A 17,826-nucleotide genomic window follows, 5' to 3' on the forward strand; every position below is an offset into this window, starting at 1 on the left:
TGTAATATTTTGATTCGAATCCTATTTTCTTTCACTGTTGAGTTATATTGTGGACTTATTATTGGAACTAATTTTTTTTTTCTTTTCAACTTTGTAGAGCTATTCAAAGTAATTAATTCAACTGCTACTTGAAATGAAGCTAGATATACTTGGCAGAATGACCATTTTATCCTAAATATATTCAAATGCTGTAAATGAGTCATCAAGGAAAATTCAGCCGATTACCATGCAGAGAAAGATAGTGCTCTCCTAGGCTCTTAGAATCTGGTGCCTTAAGTTACTATAAGTCAAATATGTATGACAAACAATTATCACTATGTCGTTAGCTCATCATTACTATCATCCAGCTTCTTAAGTTAGAGGTGGGTTCAAATGCCTCCTACTGACATATTTCTTGTCATGTAGAATTAAGAACTTAGTGTCAAGCTTGGCTGTGCTATGAGACCAAATCTTCTAAAAGCCTGTAGCCTTCTACTAATAAAGAGATAATGAATCAATATTAATTATGTTAAACTTAAATATGTCCCATCACATGAAGGAACTTAGTTTATAGTTAATAGATGCAAACTATCTGACTGGAGGAATAGCAACTGATTATGAAGCAACTGATTATGAAACCTAGCCATTCTAACTGAGATCCTCCAACCACTGAAGTAAGTAATATGAATTTAGGAAGAAGTTCAGATAAGTGTATCTCTGAAGAAGGAATTAATTGCATTGAAACACGTGAAAGCAATACTTCTCCTGACACAATAGTGGTTGCTTTATCCAGTGACTGAATGCTGAAACATTAAAATGCAGATTAAAAATGGAGTACGGATGGTTGAGTCTCTGTCACTGGACGATCTTATGGTCTTTCTGAATGAAAAAAAATTTGAAGCTGCAGAAAGTGAAGTAAAACGAGAGAGGAGAAGATCTGCGGCTTCAACTGCTTGTTCATATCAAGTAAATTGTCATGTAAGCAAAATCTCTTCTGGAAATATACTATCAGTGGTTAATCTTGAAAAACTGATGAAAAACCGGATTATCCAAATAAGTAGTATAATGTTTTGGAGAGAATTCACTTAATATATAAAAGTTGCCAAGTATTTGAAATAATTCTTTGTGGAAACATTGTTCCTGTCAAGCACTGATGTCATATTTTATTGCGGAATGAACCTTTTGAATGTTGACAATGGTGTTATTATGATCAAACAGGAGACAAATTCATTACAACCAGAGGAAATGGTTGGGCATCTAAAAAGCAATCTAGGTTCTCGTGGACAGGTTTGCACCTTGCATCCCCCTCTCCCCCCTTTTTTATTTAACTTTGGTATTGCTGCATGCATCTGATATTTCCTTAAAATGATGACATTGACATTGTAATTATATGGTACAGGTGGTTCACATTGAAAAGATTAGTGGCCGGAGTGCCGAGTATGCTGAAATACCTTCTCAGCTTTCTGAAAATATGAAGTTTGCATTGGAGCGTGTAGGAATTACTAAGTTGTATAGTCACCAAGTAAGGAATCATGTTTTCTAGTAATGAAATGGATCCCTTCTTATTCTGTAAGTTCCTGTGCATCCGCTTAACGGTGATTGAATGTGCAGGCCAAGTCAATCCAAGCCTCCCTAGCTGGTAAAAATGTGATTGTGGCAACCATGACATCTAGTGGGAAATCCCTCTGTTATAATATTCCAGTTTTAGAAATGTTGTCCCATGATCCATTAGCTTGTGCTTTGTATCTGTTCCCTACAAAGGTTTGTTGCCTCATATCTGTAAATTCAGTTTTCTGTTTCAGTTTATTTATTTTTTAATTCATTTTAATTGACTCCACTTACAAACAGGCTTTGGCTCAAGATCAAATGAGAGCTTTGTTGTCTATTAGCAAAGGACTTGACGATAGCCTAAATATTGGTATATACGATGGGGACACTTCTATGGAAGATAGACTTTGGCTTCGGGATAATGCCCGTCTGGTACATCTGAACTTCTCCCTTGAATAGGATGGATTCTCTAGTATGGCCATCACTTTTAGTACTAAACTTTCATCCAATAATATGCAGTTAATCACAAATCCAGACATGTTACATGTCTCAATTTTACCGTTCCATGGGCAATTTAGGCGAATATTGTCATATCTTAGGTAGTTCTTTTGCTGCTTATGTACGTAACTTCGCAAATTCATTCTTTCTGTTCTGTCTGTATGTACCCGTAAGTTTTTTCCATCATCTCATTTTATCAGCTGTTACAGCATTTTATATGTACTCCTAACTTTTATTTTTTCCAAGGACAGGTTTGTTGTTATTGATGAAGCTCATTCTTATAAGGGGGCATTTGGTAGTCATGCTGCTCTAATATTCAGACGGCTTCGTCGAATCTGTTCTCACGGTACGCCCAAATTCTTGTAATATAAGTGGGTTATGGGTTTAAGTTTATTTTCATCATACCTTTTAAGCTGACCTCATATCCAGTTTATAGCAGCGATCCTTCTTTCATATTCAGTACTGCAACTTCTGCCAATCCGCAGGAGCACGCTATGGTACTATTTCAGTTCAAAATATTTGATTCGCATCTTCATTCAAGCTTCATCTCATTCTTAAATAGTACTTGGAGGCAAGGCAATTGAAAGCTTTTTTTGTATGTCCTAGGAACTTCCTATCGGTTTATATAGGTTCTTAAGATTTTCCATGTGCCTGAGTTCATATTTCAAATTTGCTGTTATGTACCTTGCTTCACTTCTAAATGTTATTCCAGGAACTAGCTAATCTACCGGCAGTTGAAGTGATTGCAGATGATGGTAGCCCTTCTGCTTTAAAGCTTTTTATGCTCTGGAATCCTCCTTTATGTCTGAAAACTGTGAGAGTTTCTTCCTTGGTCTACCCAACTTCCATTCAGAATTTTTTTGGTTTGAATTAAGTTAAAAACCTTCTTGCATACTTTCTATTTGCTAGGTTTGGAAGAGAACAAAGGCCAGCTTGGGGGCAAACAAATCCGTTAATAAAGTTGTGGTAGATGGACGCTCAAGGTTAGACGCTGTACCTTAATGGCCTCTACCCTGTTGATTGTTCGTAAGATGATGTTTTTGGATCGACTTAAAATGGTCTGCAATTTTAGATTTGTTTATTAATTTCTGTTTTATTACCATTCTCTAAAATAGCAAAAACTCATCTTGTCATCAGCTTGATGATGACATGGAGAATGGTCTCTTGATGGGATTAATGTAGAGGCTCACTGGTAAAATGCTGACAGGGTATACATTTCACTGAAAGCTAGAAACTACCCTGGAAGCGTCAAGCATAAAATTTGGATGTATTATAATTAGGACATCAATCTGATATAATGGTGGAAAAAATAAGCATGTTATCAATTCGCTACCCATCTTTAATCCAATTTTCACCTGTTCCAATTTATGAAAGATCATCACTTGTTCAATTTGGGGTTGGAAGCTTGCTAGATGGCCTAGTAGGGGTGGGCATAGTAACTTATTGACATTAGCCTTTGGCTCCTGATATTGCTGCTAACATTAGGGTGGGTGCTTAAAATAGGTTGTTAATTTTGTGTCTGTTAAGGATGTTTAGGTTATTAAGGACCAAGATTTGTTATGGATTGTCACCCTGGATTCTGAGAACTATAAATATTAAAGAAGCATTGGGAGACAATCCACCATATAACTGATAGTTTGATGTAGGATCTTCTGTAGATTTCATTTTCTTCTGTTAAGAAACAAAAAATATCACTAAAGAAAAAGCAGTATGATGATGAGAAATCCCTAAAATATAGTGGATCTAGTCCTATCTAGATAATAAAGGACCTTAATATACACTTTCTTGAATAAATTTATATAATTTGATGTCTATTAAATCTGATTATTTTGCAGCCCTATCTTGGAAGTTTCACAACTCTTTGCAGAGATGGTTCAGCATGGTCTACGTTGTATTGCCTTCTGTAAAACACGCAAACTTTGTGAACTTGTTCTCTGCTACACGTAGGTGTAACATCTACATTTCAGATGCTTGGAGTTAATTTTCATGGGGGTTATAACTTTTTATTTATTTTGATTGCATAAAGGCGTGAAATTCTTCAGGACTCCGCACCTCATCTAGTAAATAAAGTATATTCCTACCGTGGGGGCTATGTCGCTGAGGTCAGTTTCTTGTTCATGAGTATTCAATATATTCAACTTTCGGGGGGTCCCAATCACGTGTACTCCTACACACCCAATTATGGGCATCAATATGTTTAAATGGGAATTATCTTATTTGGATCCTCATTGTTATGTGGGCTGTATTATTCATGGGGCTTCTTTTTGGTAAACTTAGTTCCAATCATTCCCAACATACAAGATTGATACTCCTAAACTACATGCATTTGGGGGCCTGCTTTAGTTTGACTTTTCAATTGTTATGATAAGCCCTAGTAGTATCTTCTGCTGTTAACTGTCTCATGGGAATAGGATAGGAGAAGAATTGAAAGTGATTTCTTCAATGGCAATATATGTGGTGTTGCTGCCACAAGTGCCCTTGAGTTAGGCATTGATGTAGGAGAAATTGATGTCACACTGCATCTTGGATTCCCTGGTAGCATAGCAAGGTACATAATTAATCCATGGTTGATCATATCAGTTTCGATCTAGCTGATTTATGTTCCCTGTTATTTTTTAATCATTTTCTATCTAGTATGTGGCAACAAGCTGGAAGATCGGGAAGAAGAGGAAAGCCATCACTTTCTATATATGTTGCATTTGAAGGGCCATTAGATCAGTACTTCATGAAGTTTCCAAATAAACTTTTCAGGGGTTCAATTGAATGTTGCCATGTTGATCCTAATAATGATCAGGTTTATTTACATGCACAGTTTTGCTTCATTTTGTATTATGCTATAGGAATCTCAATAATGAAGGATGGGAAGTGGTAATTTTAGGTTATTGCTTAAATGGCTGCCTACTTGTATTCCTTTTAGGTGCTGCAGCAGCACTTGTCATGTGCTGCTCTTGAACTTCCATTGAGTTTTATTCACGACGTGGATTATTTTGGTCCTGGCTTAGAGAATGCTGTCATGAAACTTAAAAGCAATGGCAACCTGAGCACTGATATGTTGCGTGATTATGCTGCTAGAATGTGGACCTACATTGGGCAAGAGGTGATACATATGTGACTAAGCTGGGATGCTTTTCTATATGTTCTAGCGAATTGATTGTCAGTAAATGCTTCATATTTCTGTATCCAATGCTCAACTCGTTACCCAACTCATAATCTTAACTACCTCTTATTTTCCTGTTCAGAGATCTCCATCAAGTGCTGTAAGTATTAGAGCCATAGAGACTGTGAGATATAAAGTAATTGACAAGCTAAATGATAAAGTCCTTGAAGAAATTGAAGAAAGCAAAGCATTCTTTCAGGTAATGGAGAAATCATGTTTGTGTGTATTACTTTCCTGATCTTGATACCCATTAGTCATTATTTCCTAAAGAGACTGGGTAAATATTTGAAAAGAAAAAAATACCTAATACTCCTTCCATCCACGGATAGTACGCAACAATTACTATATTTGGTTCCACAAAGTACGCAACTTTCCCTTTTAGATTGTTGAGGAAGAAGACAAAATTCAAGCACCAGAACTTAAAAAAGGGAACTAAGACATAAAATGTTCAAGATAGGAGTTTAGATTAGATGTCGATTACTGTTTGTTAAATCTATATCCTGTAGATCAGTCCTTGAGCTGGTACGATAGTACTCTCTCTGTCCCATTAGAAATGAAACGTATTCCTTTTTAGGTTGTCCCAATAAAAATGAAACGTTTCCTAAAATGGAAACAATACCCTCTCTACTTTTTCTTCTCTCTTACATTACTCTCTCTTCATTAACTCACAAAACACCACTACATAAAATCTTGTGCCGGAAACCAAATGTTGCATATTTATTGGGACGGAGGGAGTACTATTTATTAAGTAACTATGCTGAAATCTTGTCTATCTATTGTATTAATTGCAAAAGTTCAGCTGTTTCTTCCCAGGAATTCACTTGAAAACCAGTGAATGTAATGTATAATGATCACATATATGAGATATGTTCTTTTGCTTTGACTTCTATGTTTTGAATTATGTTTTATTCAAACCTGCTCTTTAGATTCTTGACATGTTTATACCTGCGCTTTTTCTGCATTGTTTGTGGGCCCTCATGTCTGCATTCATACAGGTTTATGAAGGTGCCATATATATGAATCAGGGGAAAACCTATCTTGTAAAGCAGTTGGATTTATCAAGTAAAATTGCTTGGTGCCTACTAGCTGACGTGAAGTACTATACAAAAACTCGCGATTACACAGATATTCATGTGATTGGTGGTGACATTGTACGTAAAAGCTGATACTTTTCTTTCTGGTCTCTTCTGCTTTGACTCTCTATGTGGGATCTAGAATAAATTTTACATGTTATTTTGTTCTATGAATAGGGGCTATATAATGTTGGTTGAGAAGAACATACTTAAAGCAATCGATTTAGAATATTCCAGAAGTTTGGCTATTTTTCCAATATCATGGTTAAAAGAAAACGAGAATTGGCCAGCCTTGGAGTTGGCTATATTGATACTTCATTTGGAAACTTTCACCTCTGATCTTTTAAGATATAATGCAGACATCTTATGTGAACTTCACTTGAGCTTTCTCAAAGATGAAATAATGTTTAATCTTTCTTCATTCGGCAAAGAGACTCCTCCACAGAGTAATCATAAGATTCCCCTCTTACCACTTTCAAAACTCCGATCCCTTCATTGTTAGAAGACAACTTTTGTCTGCAGATTTTCCTAGTTCAGTTGAGTGAAACTCTTCGTGATTGTTTCCTATCATTTAAGAGTTGTCATTAAGACTTGTGTCATTGGAAACATGTCACAATATCACTTGTCTTGTGCAATCTGAACATCAATTTCTGGCAGTTTCCTAATTAATTGTTCATATGTCACTTTATAGGCCTATCCAGCTCGAATGGCTAATGGTCAGTTTGGCAAAACAACTGCCCAGGCACATATTTGCAAAGTAACAACTACTTGGTTTGGGTTTCGCCGCATATGCCGAAGAAGCAATCAGGTTATCGATACTGTGGAACTCTATCTTCCGGATTACACCTATGAATCGCAGGTACATGACTTGGAGGCTTATCTTTTTGTAGATACCTATCACCTAATACTTGTTTGTGTGCATTGTCAGTTTTTGATAGTTACTACCTCCATATTTCAAATCTTTGTTATTCTTACTTTGTTCGATACTAGGCTGTTTGGATTCGAGTTCCACAATCAGTAAAGACAGCAGTTGAGGCTTTACATTACTCATTTGATGGCGGATTACATGCTGCTGGGCACGCTCTTATTAATGTAGTTCCTCTGTGAGTTCTTTGTATTCCACCATGTGAATTGTGATAATATGCTTCTTTGACTCTCAGTTAGTAAACCTGGATCATCAACTTTAAAATGTTTTCTTTTCCACCCTTAGATTGCAATTGGTTATGTTTGTCATTCTCATGATTAAGTTTGTTTGCAGATTTGTCATATGTAACCAATCTGACATAGCGTCAGAGTGTGCAAATCCTCACGATAGTCGCTATGTTCCTGAAAGGATTCTACTTTATGATCCTCATCCTGGAGGGACAGGCATTTCAAGGAAGGTACACCGTTGAAGACATTTATACTATACATTCCGCTCCATTGATTGGAATCAAAATAGCTGAAAAGCCTCTCTTTTCATGTCAACTGAGTGATTCGATCTTTGAATTATGCAAGTTCTCGAACAAAAGATTCCAGGATATTTTACAAGACGAAACATTTCAGAATATGCCCACTGATGACCATTTTACATATTTCAGCTTCAGCCTCATTTTCTGGATATGATGACTGCTGCTTTAGAACTGCTTTCGTCATGCCACTGCTCGGCCGATGGCGGCTGTCCAAACTGCGTGCAGGTCTGTATTAGACCACAGCTTTCTTAACTATAATAAACTCGTGTAGTTGATTTTGTTCCAGCGTAAATATACATTGGCTTTTCTGTCGTGTACCAGCATCTAGGTTGCACAGAGTACAACGAGGTTCTACACAAGGATGCTGCCATAATGATAATCAAGGTTTGTTTAAAACCATTTGTTGTTAAATAGATTGATTATCCAGCTGGTTACTGAACTGCTTCTTTTGCACAGGGTGTTTTAGATGCTGAGCGATCCAACTTACAGAAAGACGACGATTCTCCCATTTGTTGATTTGCAAGTTTTCATTGGAAAGAAGGCCAATTTTTTATTTTTTTATTGATGATTCCTTCATTGATAATCCTTACTTCAAATGTTGTTTGAAATAAGGTGCAACCCTTTGTACAATGTTGTAACTTTGTCCCCCCCGTCCGCACTGTGCATATGTCCTAGAACAAGTATAAATTATTGAAGAAAAGTGATATTTATTCTTTTACTACCTTACTAGAAAGCGTGAGTAAGTAATCCCGAAGAAAAGTTTCCATTATATTGTAGTGAAACAAAAGTGATAATGTCATACATGTCCCCACTGTGCGGACGTACACCTCATTTCTCTTATGTCCCTTTCATTTTATTCAACAAGTTGTGGAGCTTGTGGAGATGAACTGAAGTAGACTAAAGGCCAAATTTGGTCATAAATATATATATGACCGTTTTATGAATTTGATCCTGAACATTTTTTGATTATTGGGTCCCTCGCAAATGAACTTGGACCGGAATCAGTCCAAAATCGACGGAGCTGTCTAAAACATACGGTCAATGGTATTGAAGCAGGGTTTGACCAAATTAACCATTTGAATTAATATTTTTTAATTATTTCATAAAAATAAAAAACAATCGTTAAAAACACATAAAATGATAGATAATTCAACTTTAAAAATGTATTTGACACAACCCTAGCTTTGATTCTCAAACACTTTCTTTGTTTTTCCTCTCTTCAGCGACAAACGATGAACGACGAACTCTAGGCGACGACTGCAGTTCGTGAACAGTTATGGAGCCTTCTTTGTACACAACAAAAAACAAAACATCAATGCACTTTTCTGGACACACACGATCCACACAACACCAATAACTCATACTTTAATCTACCCTCACTCAATCACAATATGTGTAGTCATATTTGAGGACCACAACCAAACAACAAACAATATTCGATATGTTCCCCCAAAAAATTACTATAAAATCAGTCACATACGTTAATCGACCCAACAGACCTAACCCTAATCAATAAAAAATCATACATTTCTCATAACCCCAACCCTAATCAATAAAAAATAAAAAACAAAGATAAAAATTTTACCTTCACGGGTTGAACGCGACTGATTTTGAGGCGGAGCTCGTACAGGAGGGTTTTGAGGCGGCAGGGGTTGCGGAGGGTTTTGAGGCGACGGGGGTTGGGGTGTATTTACAGGCGCTGTTGAAGGACCAGCACCTAAAGAAACAGTCTTCCTCCTTCGCATTCAGGGTTTGGACAACCGAGACCTAGGGTTTATTCGCTCTTTTTCTGGTGGTGTGCTGTTGCTAGTTCGCTGTTTCGAATAATAGGGTAGGTTTTCTGCGAAGTTTGCTTGAGAAGAAGAACGATGAGCGATGCTTCAAATTCCTTTTGTTTCTATGTGACTTTAAGTGTTGTTTGTTCGATATTGCCCAAGTGTTGTGTGTTTGATTTTGAAAAAGTTATTTTTTGTATTTGTTTTAATATATTTTCCGTATGTTGCTTCCACCTTTTGCTAATAGAAATTAAGGATTTTAATTAAGTGTAACTGATTACAATTAGTAATTTAATTTGGTCAAATTCGGATTACAAGGCAATCACCGTTATTTGTTAATGGCGCCGTTAATTTTGTTAGACTGATTCCGGTCCGAATTCATTTGTGAGGGACTCAACAATAAAAAAGATAATGTTCAGGATCAAATTCGTAAAACGAACATATATTTGAGATCACATTTGACATTTACTCGTTAAAGTATTGAACATAATGTGTAGTGGTAAATTCAAAACATAATTTTAGAGGTGGATTTATTGGATAGAAACGATTTGCAATCTAAATTGAACGAATATGGGGAGAATGTTCCGCTATAATCTCACAGAATTGGTTTTAACATTTTAAGAAACGACGTCGACTAGGTAACATGAAGCAATGCGCAATATATAATTAATAACTACTGCTAATACACTCTACTTTATTATCTCTCCGCACTTAACAAACACAACATAAAATTCTGTGTCGGAAAAGAAATACTCCACTTTGAATGGGAAGGAGAGAGTATAGTAAAAGGTAAATAGAAAATATATTTGTGGACAGTGAGTATATGATTATATCACAACATAGGAAATCAAGAACTTCATATAAGCTTAAAGGTTGTAAACCATGATAGTACAATTTGCAGAAGCTGGACTACCAAAAGTGAAAATCTGACTACTAATGTTACCAGTTTCCTTTCTATTGTATGGTGACAAAATGTTCCATATATAGTAGCTTCAAATGAGTAAGAAGAAAAAAGTTTCCTCATAAATGTCAAAATTTTCTATTTCGGTGGGGCTACACTAAAGCAATCGATTTTCTCAACATTTCAAAGTAATTAAATTAAATACCTGCAATACTCAAAGCTTGATGATTATCAACTTGTGACACACTCCTGCAGATATTGGTGGCTCTGATTCAAATACTGTTCCCACAGAGTCTTATACCTGCCTATACTCAGCTTCAGCCAGGGCTTCATGTTCCCGTTAAAGTGAACGACGGCTGCAGTCTCTATTAACCGGTTATCGATATTCATGTCGTAGCCCAGCCCCAACACGTGCCATCTCCGGTCAAGTGGCTCGGTCAATCCATATAAAGCCAGCAGCCCCGGAGGGAGAGTGCCAAGCTTCCAAAGTGACCTATCGATGTTCCTCTCCTGCCAGTAATGGTATTTTGCTGTCACATTCTCTTTTCTCCAACCAACCAAGTCGAAAACGTTCATGCCAAACGCCCATCCACAGGCCTGAGGATCGAATTTGGCGCTGATGAGTGGATTCGAGAAATTGAGATATCTGTAGTATCGGTGGAAGGCTTCCAGGCATGTCTCGACAGCACCGTTCACATTCCCGTGCAAGTCCAGTGAGAAGAGAGGTGTCAGATCTTTCTGAACGACAACATCATCGTCGAGAAAGACTACCTTCTCCAGCTGAGGATAAATCTCTGGGATGTAGAAACGGAGATGGTTCAACAGAGAGAGGTACTTTGGGTTACGGAACTTGTGTTCAGCGCTGACGTCTGGCAAACTCTCAAAGAAGTATTTCCGCTGGTCTGCATCAAGTAGTTGTTTTACAACAGGTGAGTACGATGCATTCAGCCAAGTGAAGTCTTCAATAGCTTGGACTTCTATGGCAGCACCTTTAAAATCATTACCAAGGAACCAAGCCTGCATTGCCCCGTACTTTACCCCATTCGTGACGATATGGAATACAAGCTGCTTCGGGTGTTCAGCATTTGAAATGGTGGAATTGACAACAACTGAAACAGCCAAAAGGTTATCGGAGAATATACAGAAATGGTAAAGGTTATTGTCCACTAGCCGGGGAGAGTTCCTCCTCTCATTTGCAAGCTCCTCTATCGACTTGTCCTGAAGCCAGTTGGATGTGAGTTTGATATCGATGCACTGAAGGTTCTTGGGTATTGATTCGGCCGCCAATTCTCCAAATACAGTGCTCTGAACAGTAGCTGCATTAGCACGCTCTTCAAGTGCTTGAATGTGGGATTTCATTGTCATTATTGTGGTTGCAACATCATAGTGGGCATCTTGTGCCTTGAAAATAAGGGACGACAAACTTTTAATAATCGGTTCAGCTTCTTCTGGAGTTATGGGGTCCTCTCTCTTTGCAGCCTTGGAGAGCAACAATTGGCAATTTCGTATTTTTGTACTGAGTTCCCACGCAAGGTGGAGATTATTATGTTCCTTTGCAATAATAACATAAGCTTTGGCAAGGGTCATTTGCTCGGCTAATTGTCTGGCATATGATCTCGCACTCAATATTTCTTCAGTAAAATTTCTGTTCTCATGAACAGCCCTGTCAATTCGTGGGTTTATCTCCTGGCAAAGGCAGCAACAACTTAATGAACCAAAAAAATACAAGAAGTGTGAAAGAGTAAACTGATGAGATACATGCACGAGGATCATTTGGAAATTAGAAACCTATGCAATTATTACTCTCAGGATGCAGAGGAAAAACACACACACACACAAGTTCTCTTGGATTTGTCATCCTTATGAAAGTCCCACGTTCTCTTTATCAATAACTTTAATCTTCATAATATTCTACTTTATTTAGAAGACCTAGCATGGATATATCGTGCCTATTCACCATAGAGGTGCCAATGTACTTATCATCATGAGAGTTGATCTAGAGGCAATATAGCTGAACATTAAACAAATCCCATGTTGATGTCAAAGCTAGAGGAGAATAAGTATAGAGGCACTCTTTTTTTTTTGAGAGGGAAATTATAGAAGCATTCTTGCTATAAATATTCTTATAAAAAGTCAGGGCATTCTCTCACAGCAAGATTAGTGAAAAACTGCTTTAAGACAGAACTGTATCATCAAAGTCCACAAAATTGCCTTTTCAATTCTGATAACGATAAAGGAAATTCAGGCGCTATACATTGAGCTGTATGGTTGAGTCAATCCAAAAATTCCACCCTTATTTGCTTAGTAATCTATTGTTGAAACTTCACTTAATATATACGGACAGTTGGAACTGAAAAGACCATAGCTTTGCTGCCTCCAAAGCAGCATTAGCATATCAACAAACTTTAATTGCAACTTCAATTTATGAACATCACAGAATTTGCGTAATGCAGATAAAATTCTATTGAGCAGCAGACACCACATGATGAACGCCCCCCGATTAACAGTAGTACCCATCTAGCATTGACTAGTTTTCTCATAGAACATACCAAGGAAAATTAATTATAGGACTATCAGCTCAGCAGTATGACACATGATTTTCCAAAATGTAAACATAAATAAGATATAAATTTGAATGACCTTACATGGTTGCATTATACAAAAGATTTTCACTACTAGAACAATTTTCAATTTGACATCGACTTAAAACAGAATGGTGCCCTACCTATTTCATATCTAATTCCAAAGCCCTAAAGTAGAAACTCGAAGAATATTGAAGGACGTCCGAAGGTAATAGCACAACTCACAAACCAATTGAATATTACTCTCTGATCTAGAAGCTAGAAGCTCAAAAAAGAGAGACGGTAATCTTGTATTACTAAATGACTTCACCTTCCGCCAAAGATCACTCATTTCAATAAACAATGTTTAGTGGTATTATCTGAACAGTGTTCAGTTTTCTATTTTCCAGAGAAACACTCAGTTGCGGCCCAGCCAGGTAAAGGTCATAAATCAGGCAGAGGTTTGCCAAAAGATCTGTCTAGCTTACCTCACTGCATAGGTTGGAGCACAGACCTAAAATACTAGTACCACATAGAGCCATGAGGTACTGATAGTTCTTAATACAAAAGTACTGGTTTCGATGTAGAGTAATAGTATAATGAAGTATACTAATGCACAAAATTTGTTGGTATAGAGGGAAATAAATATAAGTATACACATTGTGAAACCTGAATCTAAAGGCAATTTTTTTTTTGCAGACACTCGAACGCACAAACTCAACCAGCTCATATCAAAACAGGAAAAAGTATTGTGTTAATCATTCCATCAGCTTGTCCGAATTCCATATATTCATCCACTGATCCCATCCCATTCACTCACTATACTTATATAGGTGAGACAAACAATCAAATATTGTGTTAAATCACAGCTAGATATAGTTTCATTAGATTAATAAGAGGCCAAACCCGATACAGACAGGTTCATAAGCAAGCATTACTCATCTAATCCTTGGAGTTGTGGAACATCAAAAAACCCTTAAATCTAATCCCAAGCATTCACTCTAATAAAAAGACAAGACATAAAACCAATCACAACCAATATTGATAGGAAATACTACTTACCAAAACAGGTTGTTCCACACGATCCACATCTCGGTGATTATGCTGAACAACAAACAATCCAAAACCTGCAATCAAGAACAAGACAAGCAGCACCCAGATCCAGCACGAAAACCTCCTCCTAACCGGGCGCCGAAAGTCGGTCGCCCGACGGCGCATCTTTCGCCCCAATTCAATGCCCAATTCACAATCCCTCGCCGCCCATCGATCAGCCCGGATCAAAGAAGCAGCTAAATCAAGATCCCACCAATCAATTTCCCTCAAAATCAACGACTCCACGCAAAACAAAACACGAGCGGCCCCTCCCAAATGCAGTACTCTGCAATTTCAATTCGTGGGTCTCGGTGATTCTGTATATATTTGGGTCCCAATTAGAGAAAATTGTTTTTCACTCACACATGAATGCCAGCTTTGTTTACTGAGGGTGAGTGAGTGTGCAAACAAGGTGAGTTGGCATTTCTAGTTTTGTTCATCAACCAAAAAAAGGGATCGATTTTGGGTAAATCAAATGAAGATTAGATGGAGGGATTCGCAGAGAGTGTAGAAATTCCCACAAAGTCTTCACCTTTGGATTTCATCATTTTTTCGTGTTGTATTTCTTGATATTTGAAGAAGATGGTAATAATACTGCATAAAACTGAAAATGATGTTAAAATGGATATTATAAATATATTCTGTAATTGCAAGTTGAAATATGAGAACTTTAAACAATCATATTTTGTAAATGTTGGAAAGTTTTAATGAAATGTCGGCAAAAATTAAATGTGAAATCACATGGCAAGGTTAAACTAAAGTACATCTCTCTCTCCTAATAACGTTTTATTATTTGTACCAAAAGAAAAAGTGCTTTCCTTTATTAAATTAACTTAATTAATAATTTGAAAATAATGGTGTTAAAGATTATGAGCATCTGCATCTTACGATTCAAAATTATTATAATTGGAATTAGACGATTCAAAAATATTATAATTGAAGCCAATAAGGGCGGTTATGCTTTGATAACGCCTAGTTATGTTTTAATCTTGCATCACTCTATATGTAGATCGAGTATAGTGCATAGGATATAGAGAGTGTGTAGAGAATGAATTCAATCGAAATCCATAGGTTGACTCGGGTAGCCGGCAATGCAATATAGTTTGAGTTGCAAATTTATAAGTCCCCAAAAAAATCCCAACTAGAATAACACTTACTAAATGGCTCGCAATTCGATAGGATTGGCTCAAAAATAGTTCTATGTACAAAAATGTTCGAGGCAATGTATGATGATGGTTATTGATTGTCTCCTTAGCCTTGTTGAGACTTTTGACAATTTCATACTTCATTTTGTGATCATTATACAAGTTTCAACTTCTCTGAATTTGGATAATTTATTATCCAATAGGTCTCAGAGGTTTGATGAGATGAAGAAATTTGTTAAGAACTTAAGCAAGAAGCCAAAAGTTCTTGTGATGCTTTGTGGTAATTAGATATCCACCACATTTCTTGCTTTTCCTCACAGCAACTGTCATGCAATTAGCATTTTGGAAGCAATAATCTACAACATTGCTCTGAGTTGCCTTTCTCATCCAAATCCACAGGTGCCAAAATGGCTCGTTTCGTCGTCCCAAAATGAGCAACGAGACCCTCAATTGTTCCGCTGCTTCAACAATTACCGCTCCCTTCTCCTTTCCTTGTCGAATAATGATATCAACGTGCACCTCGGGTCTTCTTAGTTGGCACATATTTTTTGTGGCTTGAAGTAGATGATACACCCTTTGATCCATTTCCCTATCTGAAAATGGTATAATATTTGTTATGATAGTTAGAAAGTGTGACAATTGTTGATTGTGCAGGGGAATTAAGTACCTTTGGTGGCATTGGCAACATGTAAGAGAATGATCATACCACGGTTTTGAGCCGTGTGTGAAAGCAGCCACTCGAGAGCACCTTGCGTTTCGTGGCTAGAATCAACCACAACCATGACTCTGTTGCTGGATTCGGACTCTGGCATGTACTTGTTAATACTCAAGTCGAGGATCTCGTGGGATAGGAGGTGGTCGGATTCCTCTTCGGCTCTTGTGAGATTAGCATCTTGGTCGTAGTGTTGAAAAGGCATGCGGACGTGGATGCCAACGAGAGCTGCAGCACGGCTCATACACGAGCCCGACATCCTCGTCTTGTTTTGGAGGTGAGTAAGAATCGAATGTGTGTGTGTTTGAAAATGCCCTTGCTTTATATATTATATACACTACTAAGCTAGATAGTTTGTGGAGAAATTGTACATTAAAATTAGAATGGTGATGTGTTGATTAGTTTTGTTTCTTTGTCCTTTTTTTCATAGGCTGGTGGTTGTGGAAATAATTAGTGTTGAAAAACATACACATAGAGAGATTAGCACTGTCGGCGGACTTCTACTTCAATTTGCTCTAAGCTATGGGGTTGGGCCAACAGAGCCGAAGCCGGAACACCGCTTCTATGGTACTCACGGCCACTCCTCGACGAGCTGCACAATCTCCCATTTTTTAGATTTTAATCAAATGTTATCGTTACAAATATTTGAATTAGGCTAATTCATATAGAATATGCGTGCAACTAGGTTTGGTATGCTGGCATGAGTTGGCCAAATTCATACCATGTATTCAGGGGCGTAGCTGCATGAAGGGGATAAGGGGCATTTGCCCCTCCTCAACATACTTTTTTTTTTTTTTTATCATTTTGTTTTATAATTTTTCAATTTTTTCAATTTCCTTTATAAATGCCCCATTATAAATTCTTAAAATTTCTTTACATAAATATTTTTGCCCCTTCTGAATTGAATTCTATGTATTTCAAACCTACGCACAACCGTGAACTGATAGAATGTGTAAAAAGATTACAAAACTCAGTATAATTATAGTCCCAATTATATTTTTAATTTACTCGAGTCAAATTCGACTATATTTTAATTTTAGATGGTCTTGTTACGCTACTAGTCTCCAACTAATGGACACTAATTGCCCCATATAAAATCACCCGACCATCATTTTCTTATTTTGATGCCTTTATTGAAGGAAGTAATGTTAATCTATTAGTAGTATTATATAAAAAAACCTATCATTAATCAAGTAAAACAAGTTATCATTAATAATTTTATCTCTATTATATATCCCTAGCTATCCATTTTCATTGGATGCCAACTGAGTTATTGAAAGATATATATTCTTCTAGAAGACCAAGAATGAAGACAACTAGCAAGTATTATGAAATTTCTATGCCATGATTGACGACTCCTTAATTGGTAATTGATCATTACAAGACAACATGTTATAGGACTTCAAACGACTGGTTTTATATATGTCCCCTATGTCATGTTCTCACATATAGTCGTCTTAGCCATAATTTAATCATTTAATGTAGTGAATATGACACAAGAAGCATGCGTCCAAAAATATTACTCCATCCGTCCGGCACTAAGAGTCTCATTTGAATTCGATATGGGTTTTAAAAAATATAAAAGAAAGAGGATTGAAAAAGACAGTGAAATATGATATCCATTTATAAAATGAGTAGCATAAATTAGTGGAATATGAGATTTAATTTACTATTTATAATAAAAGTTAATTAAGACTTCTAATTGCTGGCGGATTAAAATATAGACGGGAATTCCTAATGGCGGACGTATGAGTAGTAATTAGTAAATAAAGATAAGATATGGTTCAAGAGTAAATTGCAAAATGTATTGTTACATTGCAAAGACGTATTGTAATTTGTATACACATATACGGATAAATCAGGAATGGCGCGTGTGTCGAAGTCAATACACAACAATTATGTGAATATAAACTAGAATGGAAATTGGATTTAAT

General features: G+C 36.8%; 3 protein-coding genes across 3 annotated transcripts in view; 1 reads left to right on the forward strand and 2 right to left on the reverse strand.

Moving 5' to 3' along the window:
• LOC125193452 (uncharacterized ATP-dependent helicase YprA) overlaps positions 1-8,432 on the forward strand; it is a 9,152-nt gene extending 720 nt beyond the window's left edge. The window contains exons 2-24 of the mRNA XM_048091243.1: positions 802-957; positions 1,198-1,266; positions 1,379-1,501; positions 1,591-1,740; positions 1,828-1,959; positions 2,047-2,126; positions 2,277-2,371; positions 2,455-2,522; positions 2,738-2,839; positions 2,935-3,008; positions 3,861-3,968; positions 4,052-4,127; positions 4,437-4,573; positions 4,660-4,819; positions 4,943-5,122; positions 5,265-5,381; positions 6,178-6,333; positions 6,947-7,114; positions 7,246-7,358; positions 7,514-7,637; positions 7,836-7,931; positions 8,028-8,090; positions 8,163-8,432. Of these exons, the coding sequence (XP_047947200.1) occupies positions 802-957; positions 1,198-1,266; positions 1,379-1,501; positions 1,591-1,740; positions 1,828-1,959; positions 2,047-2,126; positions 2,277-2,371; positions 2,455-2,522; positions 2,738-2,839; positions 2,935-3,008; positions 3,861-3,968; positions 4,052-4,127; positions 4,437-4,573; positions 4,660-4,819; positions 4,943-5,122; positions 5,265-5,381; positions 6,178-6,333; positions 6,947-7,114; positions 7,246-7,358; positions 7,514-7,637; positions 7,836-7,931; positions 8,028-8,090; positions 8,163-8,222 (2,607 nt within the window). The 3' untranslated portion in view covers positions 8,223-8,432. The remainder of the gene's footprint in view (positions 1-801; positions 958-1,197; positions 1,267-1,378; positions 1,502-1,590; positions 1,741-1,827; positions 1,960-2,046; positions 2,127-2,276; positions 2,372-2,454; positions 2,523-2,737; positions 2,840-2,934; positions 3,009-3,860; positions 3,969-4,051; positions 4,128-4,436; positions 4,574-4,659; positions 4,820-4,942; positions 5,123-5,264; positions 5,382-6,177; positions 6,334-6,946; positions 7,115-7,245; positions 7,359-7,513; positions 7,638-7,835; positions 7,932-8,027; positions 8,091-8,162) is intronic.
• A 1,889-nt stretch (positions 8,433-10,321) lies between these two features.
• On the reverse strand, positions 10,322-14,624 carry LOC125198107 (hexosyltransferase GAUT11-like). The gene is made up of 3 exons (XM_048096551.1): positions 14,399-14,624; positions 14,006-14,321; positions 10,322-12,068 (listed from the first exon to the last, which is right to left on the reverse strand). The coding sequence occupies exons 1-3, from the start codon at positions 14,473-14,475 to the stop codon at positions 10,614-10,616; spliced, it is 1,848 nt and encodes a 615-aa protein (XP_047952508.1). The 5' UTR covers positions 14,476-14,624; the 3' UTR covers positions 10,322-10,613.
• Positions 14,625-15,207: 583 nt separating this feature from the next.
• LOC125198118 lies at positions 15,208-16,167 on the reverse strand. Its single transcript, XM_048096558.1, has 2 exons — positions 15,848-16,167; positions 15,208-15,773 (listed from the first exon to the last, which is right to left on the reverse strand). The coding sequence occupies exons 1-2, from the start codon at positions 16,149-16,151 to the stop codon at positions 15,424-15,426; spliced, it is 654 nt and encodes a 217-aa protein (XP_047952515.1). The 5' UTR covers positions 16,152-16,167; the 3' UTR covers positions 15,208-15,423.
• Positions 16,168-17,826: the final 1,659 nt, after the last annotated feature.

This window comes from Salvia hispanica, chromosome 1 (assembly GCF_023119035.1).
Source record: "Salvia hispanica cultivar TCC Black 2014 chromosome 1, UniMelb_Shisp_WGS_1.0, whole genome shotgun sequence".
Taxonomy (NCBI): domain Eukaryota; kingdom Viridiplantae; phylum Streptophyta; class Magnoliopsida; order Lamiales; family Lamiaceae; genus Salvia; species Salvia hispanica.